This window comes from Oncorhynchus kisutch, linkage group LG10 (assembly GCF_002021735.2).
Source record: "Oncorhynchus kisutch isolate 150728-3 linkage group LG10, Okis_V2, whole genome shotgun sequence".
Taxonomy (NCBI): Eukaryota; Metazoa; Chordata; class Actinopteri; order Salmoniformes; family Salmonidae; genus Oncorhynchus; species Oncorhynchus kisutch.
In genome coordinates, this window is record NC_034183.2 from 28,511,832 (window position 1) to 28,533,179 (window position 21,348).

Here is a 21,348-nt window from a genome sequence, read left to right on the forward strand (position 1 = left end):
TACTGGCGCCCCACCCTCTTGTCTAATGTGTGTGTACAACTCACCAGGCAAGTAATGCTCCATTCATGTGTGTGCATGTTTGCATGCCTCGGTGTATGTGTATTCGCATGTTCACTCCTTTTCATATGACCCAACAACTGAAAGTGAATTAAACTGAAAACAAGCAGTCAGAAATCTCTCCTGTGCCAGTGCTTGACTTGGACTGAAATAGGAGTCGATACTCATTTTGGGTACCGGTACTGTTTATATTTAGGTGCAGGAGCTCCACAATACATTTGAGCTACTATTCTATAAGAGGAACAGGAGCTCAAGCAGTAGAACATTTGAGGTGTTGGTACTCAGCTCCGGTGAGCTCCTCCTGCCCAAGTCAAGCATGGCTCCTGTCACTGTGACAGTTCATAGATGTGGCTAAAGCTATGTATCCAGACCTACCTCACTGTATGGATAGGGTATATGGTATTATTTATTTAGTTTGATTTCAGACTAATAGTTGACTATGGATATTTAAGGATGTATTTGCACTGTATTCACACATTACATTTCTTTTCATTGGTTAGGGTTTCATGTATCCTAATAATCAATGTAGTTTTATTACCTGTTTTATTGGTATAGTTTTATTTCCTGGCTATATGATCGCAATAACTACTATTGTAATTATATGGAAGTTATAATAGTTTATAGTTGAATTAATATAGCCTATATTTTTCAAAAAGTTTAATAATTGTATCATGCATATAATAGGATATTGAAATACTGTAGGCCTAGTTTTAAATTATTTTATTTGTTTTTACAACGTTTTATTGATTTATATCATGTATTACCTAACTGTTGTATGTTAATGAAGGCATGAGCAGGGGGTGAATGGTGTGACGAGATTTCTGCTCTCTGATTGGACGAAGCGCGCCGACATGCAACTGGAGTTATCCCGATTGACACATTGTTCGCCAATGAGCACCGGCCAGAGGCGGGGCAAGCCGACCACCCAGCCAGACTCGCATATCAGAGAGAACGACAGGAGTGGCTGGATTCTAACTTCAAAATTTACACACCTATCTATGTGTTTAAGTGTGTGTGAATTTGTGAATTTGAATTTGTGTGTGCACGTGTTGGCATAAACATTCTGTGTTGGATTTTAAAAGCAGAAGCTTTTTAATCTTGCATCGCTTGCTCCCAACTAAAGGTCATAGAAGATCGATTGTTCCTAGAAGGGATTTTCTCTCTGGAAAAGTCCCATTGGACCATCATCAGGCCAAGTAGACCAACAGAGCGGTAAAAATGGATCCGTTGCTGTATCTTGGTGGACTGGTAGTACTATTTCTGTTGTGGATCAAGGTGAAAGGCTTAGACTACGTGATCGTTCATCAGAGATGGATATTCGTCTGTCTGTTTCTGCTGCCGCTCTCAGTCATATTTGATGTGTATTATTACCTGCGCGCGTGGCTCATCTTCAAGATGTGTTCCGCGCCTAAACAGCACGACCAACGCGTACGGAACATCCAGAGACAAGTAAGAACATGAGGCTGAATATCAATTATATATGCACTCCTGTGATTATACTCTTATTTAAATAAATTGTTAATATTAAAGGCCCCGAACAGTCATTCTGATTCCCATGTAAAATAGGCTGTGTGACTAAAATTGTGTGACTAAAATATCACCCATAATATTTGTTTTGGATAGGAGTGGAAATTTATTTGAGAAAATTACTAACTACCAGGAAGTTTGAAATGACAGTGTGAGTGGGCAGGGAGCTTAAATTCATGAGCTTGCCTTGACTGACAGCTATAAAACGCCTATGTCAAGCAACTTGGATTCAGTGTTGCAATAATCATCAAGAACATTTGGTGATACACAAAGCAACTCAAACAACATTGAAATTGCATCAATGATGTCAACTTTTTTTTTTTATATACATCTCCCGTTTGGCATGTCTCTTGTTATGTGGTTCACAGCAACACTGACTGATGTGTTGACTTGACAACTGCGTCAGGGTTTTGAACGGCCCTCCCCCTTTTCTTCCATGCTGGCTGAAGCCCTAGGTAGCCAGTAACTAGCAAACACCAGACACAGATGAAGCCCTAGGTAGCCAGTAACTAGCAAACACCAGACACAGATGAAGCCCTAGGTAGCCAGTAACTAGCAAACACCAGACACAGATGAAGCCCTAGGTAGCCAGTAACTAGCAAACACCAGACACAGATGAAGCCCTAGGTAGCCAGTAACTAGCAAACACCAGACACAGATGAAGCCCTAGGTAGCCAGTAACTAGCAAACACCAGACACAGATGAAGCCCTAGGTAGCCAGTAACTAGCAAACACCAGACACAGATGAAGCCCTAGGTAGCCAGTAACTAGCAAACACCAGACACAGATGAAGCCCTAGGTAGCCAGTAACTCGCTAACACCAGACACAGATGAAGCCCTAGGTAGCCAGTAACTCGCTAACACCAGACACAAATGAAAGGGGAAACATGTAAGTATCTTTGCCAGAGATAAATAGGGTAAACTTTTAAATATATTTGCTGACACCCTACTGTAACCCTACTGTAGGCACAAGTAGAGTAGCTATATAAACTACGCCCCTCTACAAACACGCCTTCTTCAATGTTGGTTACAAAGCGGTACTTATTTAGATTAGGTAAGAGAACATCATGTTATCATTGGTGTATTAAAATGAGGGTTAGGGAGATGTCACCTTAACCCTTTAATAATCCCGCCTCCTGAATCGAAGTGTTTGACATGAGGGAGGGGACCAGTAACTTTATGATCAAACGTTATCAAAGTAGAAGCAACAGTGATTTTTCAGAATTTGGTCACCATACTGTACTTTGATCTGGTTTAATTCAAATGTCATTGATCAGGACTCTCAATTCCATTCCATTACACATTAGAGTCATTGTACGAAGGTGTCTTCTGTAGGGGGGAGTTTTGTTAAGATCCCTGATGCTCGGTCTGAACATTAATATGCGTCGCTTGCTGTACAGTTTTGGAAGCATAAGGGCCTTGATAGGGTTAGTGTTCCTACACGGCCGTGTCTGCATGCTACAGCGCTTGTTTAAGGAAAACAGACGGAAGACAAGAGGCGACCAACTGTGCTAATTAGTTATCTAGCATGTGTGTAAGTGTAACTCAGGAAGTGTAGCAGAAGTGTTGTTTCGTGGATGGACACACCCATAGCTGAATGGATCTGTGCAAACACTAGCTGTAGTAGTTATCTTTTTTATTTGAAGTATTGTTTCTCATTGATGAAAGATAAGGGCCATATGTTTTGAAAGCCATATCGCAAGCAAATATGCGTAGGTCTACTGTCTTAATAAAACAATCAACATTTCCAGATGTTGCACACCGCGTTCAGACAATCAGGTTGCAGCAGCCTGTTGTTTACCCCTGCCTGAACACAGTGTAGCAACATCAGGATGTAGCATTTGCCATTCTAGCATGGTGGGGGAAAATATTGTTTTATTAAGACTGTACACATATTTTCCCAGTTCTTTTAGGTCGGTGGACCATTAAATCGAGTTGAGGAAACCGACGCCTTTGCCGCCTGAATGAAGGATGTTTTATGTATGAGCCGGTCGCTGGGGAAAACAATTGCATAGCCAGCTGAGCACATTGAAGTCAAACTCAGATTAAACAAGATAGTGCCATCTGGTGGCCGGTTGGGCCTCTACTAGAGGTCGACTGATTAATCAGAATGGCCAATTAATTAGGGAAGATTTCAAGTTTTCATAACAATCAGTAATCAGCATTTTTGGACATTGATCATGGCCGATTACATTGCACTCCACGAGGAGACTGCGTGGCGGGCTGACTACCTGTTATGCAAGTGCAGCAAGGAGCCAAGGTATGGTGCTAGCTAGCATTAAACGTATCTTTAAAAAAAACAATCAATCTTAACATAATCACTAGTTAACTACACATGGTTGATGATATTACTAGTTTATCTAGCTTGTACTGCGTTGCATATACAGTGGGGCAAAAAAAGTATTTAGTCAGCCACCAATTGTGCAAGTTCTCCCACTTAAAAAGATGAGAGGCCTGTAATTTTCATCATAGGTACATTTGAACTATGACAGACACAATTTGGGAAAAAATGTTAGGATTTTTAATGAATTTATTTGCAAATTATGGTGGAAAATAAGTATTTGGTCAATAACAAAAGTTTATCTCAATACTTTGTTATATACCCTTTGTTGGCAATGACAGAGGTCAAATGTTTTCTGTAAGTCTTCACAAGGTTTTCACACACTGTTGCTGGTATTTTGGCCCATTCCTCCATGCAGAGCTCCTCTAGAGCAGTGATGTTTTGGGGCTGTTGCTGGGCAACATGGACTTTCAACTCCCTCCAAAGATGTTCTATGGGGTTGAGATCTGGAGACTGGCTAGGCCACTCCAGGACCTTGAAATGCTTCTTACGAAGCCACACCTTCATTGCCCGGGCGGTGTGTTTGGGATAATTGTCATGCTGAAAGACCCAGCCACGTTTCATCTTCAATGCCCTTGATGATGGTAGGCTTTGTTACTTTGGTCCCAGCTCTCTGCAGGTCATTCACTAGGTCCCCCCGTGTGGTTCTGGGATTTTTGCTCACCGTTCTTGTGGTCATTTTGACCCCACGGGGTGAGATCTTTCGTGGAGCGCCAGATCGAGGGAGATTATCAGTGGTCTTGTATGTCTTCCATTTCCTAATAATTGCTCCCACAGTTGATTTCTTCAAACCAAGCTGCTTACCTATTGCAGATTCAGTCTTCCCAGCCTGGTGCAGGTCTACAATTTTGTTTCTGGTGTCCTTTGACAGCTCTTTGGTCTTGGCCATAGTGGAGTTTGGAGTGTGACTTTTTGAGGTTGTGGACAGGGATTCTGGGACAGGTGCCATTAATACAGGTAACGAGTGGAGGACAGAGGAGCCTCTTAAAGAAGAAGTTACAGGTCTGTGAAAGCCAAAATCTTGCTTGTTTGTAGGTGACCAAATACTTATTTTCCACCATAATTTGCAAATAAATTATTAAAAATCCTACAATGTGATTTTCTGGATTTTTTTTCTCATTTTGTCTGTCATAGTTGAAGTGTACTGTAAGTGTACTGTAATTGATGCGGTGCCTGTTAATTTATCATTGAATCATAGCCTACTTCGCCAAACGGGTGATTTAACAAGCACATTTACGAATAAAGCACAATCGTTGCACGAATGTACCTAACCATATAAACATCAATGTCTTTCTTAAAATCAATACACAGAAGTATATTTTTTTAAACCTGCATATTTAGTTGAAAGAAATTCAGGTTAGCAGGCAATATTAAACTAGGGAAATTGTTTCACTTCTCTTGCGTTCTGTGCAACAGAGTCAGGGTATATGCAGCAGTTTGGGCCGCCTGGCTCATTGCGAACTAATTTGCCAGAATTGTACGTAATTATGACAACATTGAAGGTTGTGCAATCTAACAGCAATATTTAGACTTATGGATGCCACCCGTTAGATAAAATACGGAACGGTTCTGTATTTCCCTGAAAGAATAAACGTTTTGTTTTCGAAATGATAGTTTCCGGATTTGACCATATTAATGACCTAAGACTCGTATTTCTGTGTGTTATTATATTATAATTAAGTCTATGATTTGATAGAGCAGTTTGACTGAGTGGTGGTAGGCAGCAGCAGGCTCGTAAGCTTTCATTCAAACAGCACTTTACTGTGTTTGCCAGCAGCTCTTCGCAATGCTTCAAGCATTGCACTGTTTTATGACTTCAACTTTATCAACTCCCGAGATTAGGCTGGCAATACTAAAGTACCTATTAGAACATCCAATAGTCAATGGTATATGAAATACAAATGGTATAGAGAGAAATAATCCTATAATAACTACAATCTAAAACTTCTTACCTGGGAATATTGAAGACTCATGTTAAAAGGAACCACCAGCTTTCATATGTTCTCATATTCTGAGCAAGGAACTTAAACGTTAGCTTTTTTACATGGCACATATTGCACTTTTACTTTCTTCTCCAACACTTAGTTTTTACATTATTTAAATTAAATTGAAAATGTTTCATTATTTATTTGAGACTAAATAGATTTTATTGCTGTATTATATTAAGTTAAAATAAGTGTTCATTCATTATTGTTGTAATTGTCATTATTACAAATATATATATATATAAATCGGCCAATTTAATCAGCATTGGTTTTTTTTGGGTCCTCCAATAATCGGTATCGGAGTTGAAAAACGTAATCGGTCGACCTCTAGCCTCTACTCTACTACCCTACATGTAAAGGCCTATTAATTGATAACTTGTGCAGTGCTATTACAGTCTAAATTCTAACATGTTATGTTATTTGGACCTTCACACAGGTTCCTGATAACAACCCCAGATGCGTGCATGCGTGCGTGTGTTCCTAAACACAGATCCCTGATAACACCAGATGATAACAGATCAAATTATAATACATTTTATGTGTGTGTGTGACTGTGCTGTGAAATTCCTGGGGTGAGGGACCTTAATCCCCCTCTTCCTAAAGGGATTTTGGAAAGAACAAGGGATTTGGGAATGGATAACAAACTGTGCAGGGTTCACTGCGTAGATCTCGGAATGTGTGGCAGTGTGTGAGTGTATTCTGGGAGCTCAGCATTTCATCATGGTATCAGGTATTGTATTTCCCATGTGTTATGTTCTGTAGGGATTCATTTACAGGGAAAACCAGGAGTACGTCTTTAACAATTGGGCGATTTTAGCATGTAAATCTTGGTGGTGTAAAAAAACAAAAAGTGGGATGCATGCCAGCAAAGCCACAACACTAAACAATACATTAATTGCACTATAACGGTGACACATGGTGCACATAAACTGTTAGGGCTTACATAAAGCTGTTCCAACAGCAGAGTCCCAACAGCAGTCCCAACACCTTACCACAAAGCGTCAATGACGCAAAGCGTCAATACAGGAATAAGATCTAATCATACTACACCGGCTCTGACGCTCGTCGGATGTGGCAGGGCTTGCAAACCATTACAGACTACAAAGGGAAGCACAGCCGAGAGCTACCCAGTCACGAGCCTACCAGACGAGCTAAACTACTTCTATGTTCGCTTTGAGGCAAATAATACTGAAACATGCATGAGAGCACCAGCTGTTCTGGAAGACTGCGTGATCACGCTCTCCGCAGCCAATGTGAGTAAGACCTTTAAACATGTCAACATACACAAGGCCGCAGGGCCAGACGGATTACCAGGATGTGTTACCACTTTTATAGACCAAGTCACTGGTGCTTCCTGCTTTAATTGTTCCATGTAAGCAGGAATCAGGAGGATAGAGTTCTGGTCAGATTTACCAAATGGAGGGTGAGGAAGAGCTTTGTACGCGTCTCTGTGTGCTGAGTACAGGTGATCTAGATTTTTTCCCCCTCTGGTTGCACATTTAACATGTTGATAGAAATTTGGTAGAAATGATTTAAGTTTCCCTGCATTAAAGTATCCGGCCACAAGGACCGCCACCTCTGGGTGAGGTATAGCTGAAAAGTATAGCTGAAAACTCTCTAGGCAAGTAGTGTGGCTACCCCCCCCCCCCCCCCCCCCCCCCCCCAAAATAGAACTGTTTGGCCATAATAACCATTGTGTAATAACCAGTCTCAACGTCAACAGTGAAGAGGCAACTCCGGGAGCTGGCCTAGGCAGAGTTGCAAAGAAAAGCCATATCTCAGACTGACCAATAAAAATAAAAGATTAAGATGGGCAAAAGAACACAGACACTGGACAGAGGAACTCTGCCTAGAAGGCCAGCATCCCGGAGTCGCCTCTTCACTGTTGACGTTGAGACTGGTGTTTTGCGGGTACTATTTAATGAAACTGCCAGTTGAGGACTTGTGAGGCGTCTGTTTCTCAAACTAGATTATCTAACGTACTTGTCCTCTTGCTCAGCTGTCCCACTCCTCTTTCTATTCTGGTTAGAGCCAGTTTGCGCTGTTCTGTGAAGGGAGTAGTACACAGCGTTGTACGAGATCTTCAATTTCTCACATGGAATAGCCGTCATTTCTCAGAACAAGAATAGACTGATGAGTTTCAGAAGAAAGTTCTTTGTTTCTGGCCATTTTGAGCCTGTAATCGAACCCACAAATGCTGATGCTCCAGATACTCAACTAGTCTAAAGAAGGCCAGTTTTATTTCTTCTTTAATCAGGACAACAGTTTTCAGCTGTGCTAACAAGAGGTCTTCCGATTATGATTTTTCAAACACCGATACCGATTAATGGAGGACCAAAAAAGGCCGATACTGATTAATCGGCCGATTTTTATTGGTTTATTTGTAATATAGACAATTACAACAATACTGAATGAACACTTATTTTAACTTAATATAATACATCAATAAAAATACATTTAGCTTCAAATAAATAATGAAACATGTTCAATTTGGTTTAAATAATGCAAAAACAAAGTGTTGGAGAAGTAAAAGTGCAATATGTGCTATGTAAAAAAGCTAACGTTTGAGTTCCTTGCTCAGAACATGAGAACATTTGAAAGTTGGTGCTTCCTTTTAACATGACACTTCAATATTCCAAGGTAAGAGGTTTTTAGGTTGTAGTTAATATAGTATTTGTAGGACTATTTCTCTCTATACCATTTGTATTTCATATACCTTTGACTATTGGATGTTCTTAAAGGCACTATAGTATTGCCAGTGTAACAGTATAGCTTCCGTCCCTCTCCTCGCCCCTACCTGGGCTCGAACCATGAACACATAGACAACAGCCACACTCGAAGCAGCGTTACCCATGCAGAGCAAGGGGAACAACCACTCCAAGTCTCAGAGCAGGTGACGTTTGAAACGCTATTAGCGCGCACCCCGCTAACTAGCTAGCCATTTCACATCGGTTACAACAGCCATTAGGCTGATAGGCTTGAAGTCATAAACAGCGATGTGGTTGTGAATAGCTGCTGGCAAAATGCACTAAAGTGCTGTTTGAATGAATGCTTAAGAGCCTGCTGCTACCTTCCATCGCTCAGTCAGACTGCTCTATCAAATCCTAGACTTAATTATAACATAATAACACACAGAAATACGAGCCTTTGGTCATTAATATGGTCGAATCCGGAAACTATAATTTCGAAAACAAAACATTTATTATTTCAGTGAAATACGGAACCGTTACGGTATTTTATCTAACGGGTGGCATCCCTAAGTTTAAATATTTGTCACACCCTGACCATAGTTTGCTTTGTATGTTTCTGTTTTGGTTGGTCAGGGTGTGATCTGAGTGGGCATTCTATGTTGGATGTCTTGTTTGTCTATTTCTATGTCTGGCCTGATATGGTTCTCAATCAGAGGCAGGTGTTAGTCATTGTCTCTGATTGGGAACCATATTTAGGTAGCCTGGGTTTCACTGTGTGTGTGTGGGTGATTGTTCCTGTCTTTGTGTTTGCACCAGATGGGACTGTTTTAGGTTTTCTCACGTTTTTTTAGTTTTTTTGTTATCTCATGTGTAGTTTCTTTATAAATTAAAGAACATGAATAACCACCACGCTGCATTTTGGTCCGCCTCTACTTCACCTAAAGAAAGCCGTTACAATATTGTTGTTACATTGCACAACCTTCAATGTTATTTTTTAATTTTTTTATTTCACCTTTATTTAACCAGGTAGGCTAGTTGAGAACAAGTTCTCATTTGCAACTGCGACCTGGCCAAGATAAAGCATAGCAGTGTGAGCATACAACAAAGAGTTACACATGGAGTAAACAATTAACAAGTCAATAACACAGTAGAAAACAAAGGGGGGGTCTATATACAATGTGTGCAAAAGGCATGAGGAGGTAGGCAAATAATTACAATTTTGCAGATTAACACTGGAGTGATAAAAGATCAGATGGTCATGTACAGGTAGAGATATTGGTGTGCAGAAGAGCAGAAAAGTAAATAAATAAAAACAGTATGGGGATGAGGTAGGTGAAAAGGGTGGGCTATTTACCAATAGACTATGTACAGCTGCAGCGATCGGTTAGCTGCTCAGATAGCTGATGTTTGAAGTTGGTGAGGGAGATAAAAGTCTCCAACTTCAGCGATTTTTGCAATTCGTTCCAGTCACAGGCAGCAGAGTACTGGAACGAAAGGCGGCCAAATGAGGTGTTGGCTTTAGGGATGATCAGTGAGATAATTATGTCATAATTACGTAAAATTCTGGCAAATTAGTTCGCAATGAGCCAGGCTGCCCAAACTGTTGCATATACCCTGACTCTGCGTGCAAGAGAAGTGACACAATTTCACCTGGTTATTATTGCCTGCTAACCTGGATTTCTTTTAGCTAAATATGCAGGTTTAAAAATATATACTTCTGTGTATTGATTTTAAGAAAGGCATTGATGTTTATGGTTAGGTACAGTCGTCCAACGATTGTGCTTTTTTCGCAAATGCGCTTTTGTTAAATCATCCCCCAGCGTTGCATCGATTATATGCAACGCAGGACACGCTAGATAAACTAGTAATATCATCAACCATGTGTAGTTATAACTAGTGATTATGATTGATTGATTGTTTTTTTATAAGATAAGTTTAATGCTAGCTAGCAACTTACCTTGGCTTACTGCATTTGCGTAACAGGCAGTCTCCTCGGGGAGTGCAACGAGAGGCAGGTGGTTATAGCGTTGGACTAGTTAACTGTTAGTGTTGCAAGATTGGCTCCCCCGAGCTGACACGGTGAAAATATGTCGTTCTGCCCCTGAACAAGGCAGTTAACCCACAGTTCCTAGGCCGTCATTGAAAATAAGAATGTGTTCTTAACTGACTTGCCTAGTTAAATAAAGGTATAAAAATGTATATATATATATATATATTTTTTTTTTTATCGGCGCCCAAAAATACAGATTTCCGATTGTTATGCAAACTTGAAATCGGCCCGAATTAAACGGCCATTCCGATTAATTGGTCGACCTCTAGTGCTAACATAATTGCAAAAGGGTTTTCTAATGATCAATTAGCCTTTTAAAATTATTAACTTGGATTAGCTAACAACGTGCCATTGGAACACAGGAGTGATGGTTGCTGATAATGGGCTTCTGTACGCCTATGTAGATCTTCCATTAAAAAAACTGATGTTTCCAGCTACAATAGTCATTTACAACATTAACAATGTCTACACTGTATTTCTGATCAATTTGATATTTTAATAGACAAAAAATGTGCTTTTCTTTCAAAAACAAGGACATTTCTAAATGTCCTTATGTATATTTTTTCTTTGCCCCACCTGCCCTGAATGACGGGTCACCACTGCTTCTATGCCATAAAGTTCCAGACTTTAGGCAGGGGACATAGTGTTCAGAGTGGTTAGAGAGGCAAGCCAGCAACTGGAGCGTTGCCAGTTCGAATCCTGGGTCTGACGGGGGAAAAAATTAGGCGTAAAGTGAGCTGGCAACAGGATGGTTGCTGGTACCAAATCCTAGAATCCATTGCCTGCTGTTGTGCCCTTGAGCAAGGTACTTAACCCCCAACAACAACAGCTCCCCGGGCACACTGTGTGTCAGCCCCCCCACACCTCTCCAAAACCTGTATGTGTATGTACACGTGTCTTTCAAAGGGTTTGGTTAAAAGCGTAAGTCAAATTTTGGTAGGACCTTGTGTGCAATTTACAAATAAATTGAGCTTAATCAATCTACAGTATAATACTGTCTGTGTGTTGCAGGTGCGCGAATGGAGGAAGGAGGGGGGGAAAACCCACATGTGTACAGGTCGTCCAGGCTGGCTGACTGTCTCTCTCAGAGTGGGGAAATACAAGAAGACCAATAAGAACATCATGATCAACATGATGGACATACTGGAGGTGGACACACAGAGACAGGTAGGAGATCAAACACACACACTGTAGCTCTATATAAAAGTGTGTGTGTGTGTGTGTGTGTGTGTGTGTGTGTGTGTGTGTGTGTGTGTGTGTGTGTGTGTGTGTGTGTGTGTAAACCCGTATGACCTGGACATGTGCATGTATAACAGGTGGTTCGTGTGGAGCCCCTGGTCAACATGGGCCAGATAACTGCTCTCCTCAACTCCCTGGGCTGGACTCTGCCTGTGCTGCCAGAACTGGATGACCTCACTGTCGGTACGCTACGCATCTCGTTACCATATCATCTGCATATCATCCTCATATATTGGTTGTATATGGCTCAGGTTATATTGTGTGGTGGTATGTATGGTATTATTGTATAAACTGGGTGGTTCAAGCCCTGAATGCTGATTGGCTGACAGCTGTGGTATATCAGACCGTATACCACAGGTATGACAAAACATGTATTTTTACTGCTCTAATTACGTTGCTAACCAGTTTATAATAGTAATAAGGCACCTCGGGGTCTGCGGTATATGGCCAATATACCACGTCTAAGGGCTGTATCCAGGCACTCCATGTTGTGTCAGGCTTAAGAACAGCCCTTAGCCGCGGTATATTGGCCATATACCACAAATCCCTGAGGTGCCATATTGCTTAGGTATATGGTTTGGGGTTATAATGTAGTATATATTGTTGTATGGCTATGTTATATGCTAGATTTTTTTTGATTGTTGTTCTCTAAACACGCTCATGATATGATGCTGAAGTTCAAAGATAAGTACAACAATCAAACTAGTAGTAGTATTTTAAAGGTTAATAAAAAAACCTGTGGTACACATTAATGTTATAAAATGATCGTTCTATTTATCGTTATCGCATCAATTCAGGCAATTTATCGCAATATGGAATTTTGTCCATATCGCCCAGCTCTAGTATATACACGGATCTTTCCATGATACTGACCAGGTGAATCCAGGTGAAAGCTACTGTACGATCCCTTATTGATGTCACCTGTTAAATCCACTTCAATCAATGTAGATGAAGGGGAGGAGAACGGTTAAAGAAGAATGTTTAAGTCTTGAGACAACTGAGACATGGATTGTGTATGTGTGTCATTCAGAGGGTGAATGGGCAAGACAAAATATTGAATTGCCTTTGAACGGGCTATGGTAGTAGTTGCCAGACGTACCGGTTTGTGTCACTGTACCGCTGCTGGCTATTTCACATTCAACAGTTTCCCGTGAGTATCAAGAATGGCATCCAGCCAACTTGAAAAACAATCCAAATCTACACTGATTTGAAGTGGATTTAACAAGTGACATCAATAATGGATCAAGGCTTTCACCTGGTCAGTCTATGTCATGGAAAGAGCAGGTGTTCGTAATGTTTTGTACACTCAGTGTATGGTGGGATATGTTGTTGTCCTATACAACGACTGTCAAATTGTCACCCAGAGGGGTATACCACGAAGGCAAATATTCTGAAATAACCTTTTATTTTTTTTAAAGATGAGTGTGAAATATGCATGGTCTAATTCTCTCAACAACCAAAAACACATATCTATGTTTAGCTTTCTTAATCTACGGGATCGGTGTCCCTATGCTGGGACGGTTGAGCTAACGTGCGCTAATGTGATTAGCATGACGATTTAAGTAACAAGAAAATGTCTTAGGACATAGACATGTCTTATATGGTCAGAAAGCTTAAATTATTGTTAATCTAACTGCACTGTCCAATTTACAGTAGATATTACAGTGAAAAAACATCATGCTATTGTTTGAGGAGAGTGCACAACAACAAAAAACTTATCCCAGCAACTGGTTTGATACATTCACCTCTGAATGTAAGTAATGTACTTACATTCAGTACTCTTGCTCTGATTTGTCATCCTGAGGGTCCCAGAGATAAAATGTAGCATAGTTTGTTTGATAAAATCAATTTCTATATTCAAATGTAGGAACTGGGATCTACAGTTTGAACCCCTGCTGTCTCTGGCTCCACACCCATCTCACCTGGCCATCTAGATGTGTGCCAGTTAGTGTATAAGCTAATTATCTATCATGTATGACATTCCCTGGAGTGTATAAACTCTTATTTTGTATTACCATATCATTTTTGTATGTTCTCTATAGTTATGTACTTGAAAATGTATCAATTGACCAATTCTGGACATTTGGGCAGACTTGATACAAAATATTGTCCAGTATATTAAAGCTTCACTGGATCAATCTGAAACTTTGCACACACACTGCTAAATCTAAATTGCGCCTAAACTGCAATATTATATGATGGCCTTTCTCTTGCATTTCAAAGATGATGGGAAAAGAGGAAAAAAATATTAAAAACTCATGTTTTTTCGTTTGTATTATCTTTTACCAGATCTAATGTGTTATATTCTCCAACATTCATTTAAAATTTCCACAAACTTCAAAGTGTTTCCTTTCAAATGGTATCAAGAATATGCATATCCTTGCTTCAAGTCCTGAGCTACAGGCAGTTAGATTTGTGTGTGTTATTTTAGGTGAAAATTGAAAAAAAGGGTCAGATCCTTAAGAGGTTGAACCCAAACATCAGTAGTTATTTCTGGTTGTTTATCAAAGTTAGCTGGCTAACTCGTTGATTGTAGTATACTTCTCTGTAGTTTAGCATTTCCATGGCATATCATCCATCACAGGGTTGTTATTTTGGGTTGTGATAACCATCACACTCTCTTATTGGATTGGATGATACATGGTTTATAGATGGTAGAGTTCCGAAGGTGAAACTCAGAGGAAATGGTTTCGGAAGTGCACAGCGCCCCTGGATCAGATTCCATAATGGTTTTACGGATCCATGAATGTTAGATCAACAGCTTAATGTTTTCCCATCAGCACGCTGTAGATTAATCTGGATTTCCACAGAGACTCTCTCTCTCTCACACACACACACACACACACACACACACACACAACCAAGGAACTGTTTCCTGCTCTCTGTTCTCTGTTTCCTGCTCTGTGTTTACCCTTCTCTCTTCTTTTTCACCTGTGAGGGTATTGAGTTCCCCGAAGTCCTCACTTTTGTCAGTGTTGTTTTTGTTGTCCTGTGCTGTTCTATGTTGTTGTTATTATTTTTGTAAACATTTTTTTACAGATTGTTATTATTCTGTTTTCTATGAACCGTCAGAATAAACAGCATTTGACAAATACCTTGTCAGTGCACGTCCATATCACATAATAATAATCATTACATGCTATAATCATCAATAACATACTGTAAGGAGCATTCATAGTACATGCAAGCAACAATATACGCTATGCTAATTGATTCCAACATTATAGGAAAAACAAAAAAATAGGATGAATCAGAAAATAACCCCCCCCCCCCCAAACACCACATCCCACCCGAGTGACTCTTTAGATTTAACTCCTCGTAGTAGCAAGAGATCTTACACTTTTGAGATCTTACACTTTTAGCTTTTCACCACATTAACAAGGTTCTTTCATTGTCACCTTGAGAATAAAGTATTTATATTTACTTCGGAACCCCTCAACTGAAGCTAGCCAGCTAACCACCAGCTATGCTAGCGGTCTTCAGCTAACCGGTCATCAGCTAACCTTTAGCTCGGAAAGCTCTCGCCAGTTCGAACAACGCGACTCTAACCAGAGCATAACGGACCTATTTATTTTTCATCCCCGGATTCATCCCCGGATTCCCACCGCAAACGGAACATTTTTCCATGCCATGCCTTCCGCCTGGCTACTCCAACCTCGGCCAACAGCTCCGACCCCCCGCAGCTCCCCGCCCAAGCCTCTCCAGGTTCTCCTTTACCCAAATCCAGATAGCAGATGTTCTGAAAGAGCTGCAAAACCTGGACCCGTACAAATCAGCTGGGCTTGACAATCTGGACCCTCTATTTCTGAAACTATCCGCCGCCATTGTCGCAACCCCTATTACCAGCCTGTTCAACCTCTCTTTCATATCGTCTGAGATCCCCAAGGACTGGAAAGCTGCCGCAGTCATCCCCCTCTTCAAAGGGGGAGACACCCTGGACCCAAACTGTTACAGACCATTATCCATCCTGCCCTGCCTATCTAAGGTCTTCGAAAGCCAAGTCAACAAACAGGTCACTGACCATCTCGAATCCCACCGTACCTTCTCCGCTGTGCAATCTGGTTTCCGAGCCGGTCACGGGTGCACCTCAGCCACACTCAAGGTACTAAACGATATCATAACCGCCATCGATAAAAGACAGTACTGTGCAGCCATCTTCATCGACCCTGCCAAGGCTTTCGACTCTGTCAATCACCATATTCTTATCGGCAGACTCAGTAGCCTCGGTTTTTCGGATGACTGCCTTGCCTGGTTCACCAATTACTTTGCAGACAGAGTTCAGTGTGTCAAATTGGAGGGCATGCTGTCTGGTCCTCTGGCAGTCTCTATGGGGGTGCCACAGGGTTCAATTCTCGGGCCGACTCTTTTCTCTGTATATATCAATGATGTTGCTCTTGCTGCGGGCGATTCCCTGATCCACCTCTACGCAGACGACACCATTCTATATACCTTCGGCCCGTCATTGGACACTGTGCTATCTAACCTCCAAACGAGCTTCAATGCCATACAACACTCCTTCCGTGGCCTCCAACTGCTCTTAAACGCTAGTAAAACCAAATGCATGCTTTTCAACCGATCGCTGTCTGCACCCACATGCCCGACCAGCATCACCACCCTGAATGGTTCCGACCTTGAATATGTGGACATCTATAAGTACCTAGGTGTCTGGCTAGACTGCAAACTCTCCTTCCAGACTCATATCAAACATCTCCAATCGAAAATCAAATCAAGAGTCGGCTTACTATTCAACAAAGCCTCCTTCACTCACGCCGCCAAGCTTACCCTAGTAAAACTGACTATCCTACCGATCCTCGACTTCGGCGATGTCATCTACAAAATGGCTTCCAACACTCTACTCAGCAAACTGGATGCAGTCTATCACAGTGCCATCCGTTTTGTCACTAAAGCACCTTATACCACCCACCACTGCGACTTGTATGCTCTAGTCGGCTGGCCCTCGCTACATATCCGTCGCCAGACCCACTGGCTCCAGGTCATCTACAAGTCCATGCTAGGTAAAGCTCCGCCTTATCTCAGTTCACTGGTCACGATGGCAACACCCATCCGTAGCACGCGCTCCAGCAGGTGTATCTCACTGATCATCCCTAAAGCCAACACCTCATTTGGCCGCCTTTCGTTCCAGTACTCTGCTGCCTGTGACTGGAACGAATTGCAAAAATCGCTGAAGTTGGAGACTTTTATCTCCCTCACCAACTTCAAACATCAGCTATCTGAGCAGCTAACCGATCGCTGCAGCTGTACATAGTCTATTGGTATATAGCCCACCCATTTTCACCTACCTCATCCCCATACTGTTTTTATTTATTTACTTTTCTGCTCTTTTGCACACCAATATCTCTACCTGTACATGACCATCTGATCATTTATCACTCCAGTGTTAATCTGCAAAATTGTAATCATTCGCCTACCTCCTCATGCCTTTGCCTTTTGCACACATTGTATATAGACTCCCCCCCTTTCTTTTTCTACTGTGTTATTGACTTGTTAATTGTTTACTCCATGTGTAACTCTGTGTTGTCTGTTCACACTGCTATGCTTTATCTTGGCCAGGTCGCAGTTGCAAATGAGAACTTGTTCTCAACTAGCCTACAGTGCCTTGCGAAAGTATTCGGCCCCCTTGAACTTTGCGACCTTTTGCCACATTTCAGGCTTCAAACATAAAGATATAAAACAGTATTTTTTTGTGAAGAATCAACAACAAGTGGGACACAATCATGAAGTGGAACGACATTTACTGGATATTTCAAACTTTTTTAACAAATCGAACACAGAAAAATTGGGCGTGCAAAATTATTCAGCCCCTTTACTTTCAGTGCAGCAAACTCTCTCCAGAAGTTCAGTGAGGATCTCTGAATGATCCAATGTTGACCTAAATGACTAACGATGATAAATACAATCCCACCTGTGTGTAATCAAGTCTCCGTATAAATGCACCTGCACTGTGATAGTCTCAGAGGTCCGTTAAAAGCGCAGAGAGCATCATGAAGAACAAGGAACACACCAGGCAGGTCCAAGTTTAAAGCCGGATTTGGATACAAAAAGATTTCCCAAGCTTTAAACATCCCAAGGAGCACTGTGCAAGCGATAATATTGAAATGGAAGGAGTATCAGACCACTGCAAATCTACCAAGACCTGGCCGTCCCTCTAAACTTTCAGCTCATACAAGGAGAAGACTGATCAGAGATGCAGCCAAGAGGCCCATGATCACTCTGGATGAACTGCAGAGATCTACAGCTGAGGTGGGAGACTCCGTCCATAGGACAACAATCAGTTGTATATTGCACAAATCTGGCCTTTATGGAAGAGTGGCAAGAAGAAAGACATTTCTTAAAGATATCCATAAAAAGTGTTGTTTAAAGTTTGCCACAAGCCACCTGGGAGACACACCAAACATGTGGAAGAAGGTGCTCTGGTCAGATGAAACCAAAATTGAACTTTTTGGCAACAATGCAAAACGTTATGTTTGGCGTAAAAGCAACACAGCTCATCACCTTGAACACACGATCCCCACTGTCAAACATGGTGGTGGCAGCATCATGGTTTGAGCCTGCTTTTCTTCAGCAGGGACAGGGAAGATGGTTAAAATTGATGGGAAGATGGATGGAGCCAAATACAGGACCATTCTGGAAGAAAACCTGATGGAGTCTGCAAAAGACCTGAGACTGGGACGGAGATTTGTCTTCCAACAAGACAATGATCCAAAACATAAAGCAAAATCTACAATGGAATGGTTCAAAAATAAACATATCCAGGTGATAGAATGGCCAAGTCAAAGTCCAGACCTGAATCCAATCGAGAATCTGTGGAAAGAACTGAAAACTGCTGTTCACAAATGCTCTCCATCCAACCTCACTGAGCTCGAGCTGTTTTGCAAGGAGGAATGGGAAAAAATGTCAGTCTCTCGATGTGCAAAACTGATAGAGACATACCCCAAGCGACTTACAGCTGTAATCGCAGCAAAAGGTGGCGCTACAAAGTATTAACTTAAGGGGGCTGAATAATTTTGCACGCCCAATTTTTCAGTTTTATTTGTTAAAAAAGTTTGAAATATCCAATAAATGTTGTTCCACTGATTGTGTCCCACTTGTTGTTGATTTTTCACAAAAAAATACAGTTTTATATCTTTATGTTTGAAGCATGAAATGTGGCAAAAGGTCGCAAAGTTCAAGGGGGCCGAATACTTTCGCAAGGCACTGTACCTGGTTAAATAAAGGTTAAATAAAATAAAAAAAGTGGACTATTCCAAAAGAACAATATCAAAAAACTAGAAGACCCATTGGAGCCATGCCAGTGTATGTGGGGGCTTCCATCTTAAGACAAGGTACTGCTGTATCTTGACTGTTCCTGAGCATTAGGGCGGCAGGTAGCCTAGTGGTTAAAGCGTTGGGCTAGTAACCGAAAGGTCGCCAGACTGAATCCCCGAGCTGACAAGGTGTAAAAACCAGTCGTTCTGCCCCTGAACAAGACAGTTAACCCACTGTTCCTAGGCCGTCATTGTAAATAAGAATTTCTTCTTAATTAACTGACGTTCCTAGTTAAATGAAAGTTATATTTAAAAAATACTATTCCATTTTTTACTAAATAATCAAGCCTACTACCCTCTCTCTCTCTCTCTCTCTAGGAGGTCTTGTGATGGGTACAGGTATTGAGTCGTCCTCTCATATCTATGGACTCTTCCAGCACATCTGTGTTGCCTTTGAGCTGGTGCTGGCTGATGGCAGCCTGGTCCGCTGTACTGAGGTGAGCATAGCTCTCTTTACTGTTTGACTCTTTGAGAGAACCTTGTAGTCGGAGACTATGTTAGTTATAGAACTGGAGGTCTGTAGTATTACTAACAGAGTAATACTACATACCTCTAGTTCTATTACTAACAGAGTAATACTACAGACCTCTAGTTCTATTACTAACAGAGTAATACTACAGACCTCCAGTTCTATAACTAACATAGTAATACTACAGACCTCCAGTTCTATAACTAACATAGTAATACTACAGACCTCCAGTTCTATAACATAGTAATACTATAGACCTCCAGTTCTATAACTAACAGAGTAATACTACAGACCTCCAGTTCTATAACTAACAGAGTAATACTACAGACCTCCAGTTCTATAACTAACATAGTAATACTACAGACCTCCAGTTCTATAACATAGTAATACTATAGACCTCCAGTTCTATAACATAGTAATACTACAGACCTCCAGTTCTATAACATAGTAATACAACAGACCTCCAGTTCTATAACAGAGTAATACTACAGACCTCCAGTTCTATAACATAGTAATACAACAGACCTCCAGTTCTATAACATAGTAATACTATAGACCTCCAGTTCTATAACTAACATAGTAATACTACAGACCTCCAGTTCTATAACTAACAGAGTAATACTACAGACCTCCAGTTCTATTACTAACAGAGTAATACTACAGACCTCTAGTTCTATTACTAACAGAGTAATACTACATACCTCTAGTTCTATTACTAACAGAGTAATACTACAGACCTCCAGTTCTATTACTAACAGAGTAATACTACAGACCTCTAGTTCTATTACTAACAGAGTAATACTACATACCTCTAGTTCTATTACTAACAGAGTAATACTACAGACCTCCAGTTCTATAACATAGTAATACTACAGACCTCTAGTTCTATAACATAGTAATACTACAGACCTCCAGTTCTATAACTAACAGAGTAATACTACAGACCTCCAGTTCTATAACATAGTAATACTACAGACCTCCAGTTCTATAACTAACAGAGTAATACTACAGACCTCCAGTTCTATAACAGAGTAATACTACAGACCTCCAGTTCTATAACTAACAAAGTAATACTACAGACCTCTAGTTCTATTACTAACAGAGTAATACTACAGACCTCCAGTTCTATAACTAACATAGTAATACTACAGACCTCCAGTTCTATAACTAACAAAGTAATACTACAGACCTCCAGTTCTATAACAGAGTAATACTACAGACCTCCAGTTCTATAACTAACAGAGTAATACTACAGACCTCTAGTTCTATAACAGAGTAATACTACAGACCTCCAGTTCTATAACATAGTAATACTACAGACCTCCAGTTCTATAACATAGTAATACTACAGACCTCCAGTTCTATAACTAACATAGTAATACTACAGACCTCCAGTTCTATAACTAACATAGTAATACTACAGACCTCCAGTTCTATAACATAGTAATACTACAGACCTCCAGTTCTATAACTAACAGAGTAATACTACAGACCTCCAGTTCTATAACATAGTAATACAACAGACCTCCAGTTCTATAACTAACATAGTAATACTACAGACCTCCAGTTCTATAACTAACAGAGTAATACTACAGACCTCCAGTTCTATAACTAACATAGTAATACTACAGACCTCCAGTTCTATAACATAGTAATACTATAGAC

The 21,348-nt window shown here is 40.8% G+C and overlaps 1 protein-coding gene across 1 annotated transcript in view; it reads left to right on the forward strand.

Moving 5' to 3' along the window:
* The first annotated feature begins 985 nt into the window (after positions 1 to 985).
* dhcr24 (24-dehydrocholesterol reductase) overlaps positions 986 to 21,348 on the forward strand; it is a 26,457-nt gene continuing 6,094 nt past the window's right edge. The window contains exons 1-4 of the mRNA XM_020492725.2: positions 986 to 1,506; positions 11,662 to 11,817; positions 11,967 to 12,072; positions 19,533 to 19,651. Coding sequence (XP_020348314.1) covers positions 1,276 to 1,506; positions 11,662 to 11,817; positions 11,967 to 12,072; positions 19,533 to 19,651 — 612 coding nt within the window. The 5' untranslated portion in view covers positions 986 to 1,275. The remainder of the gene's footprint in view (positions 1,507 to 11,661; positions 11,818 to 11,966; positions 12,073 to 19,532; positions 19,652 to 21,348) is intronic.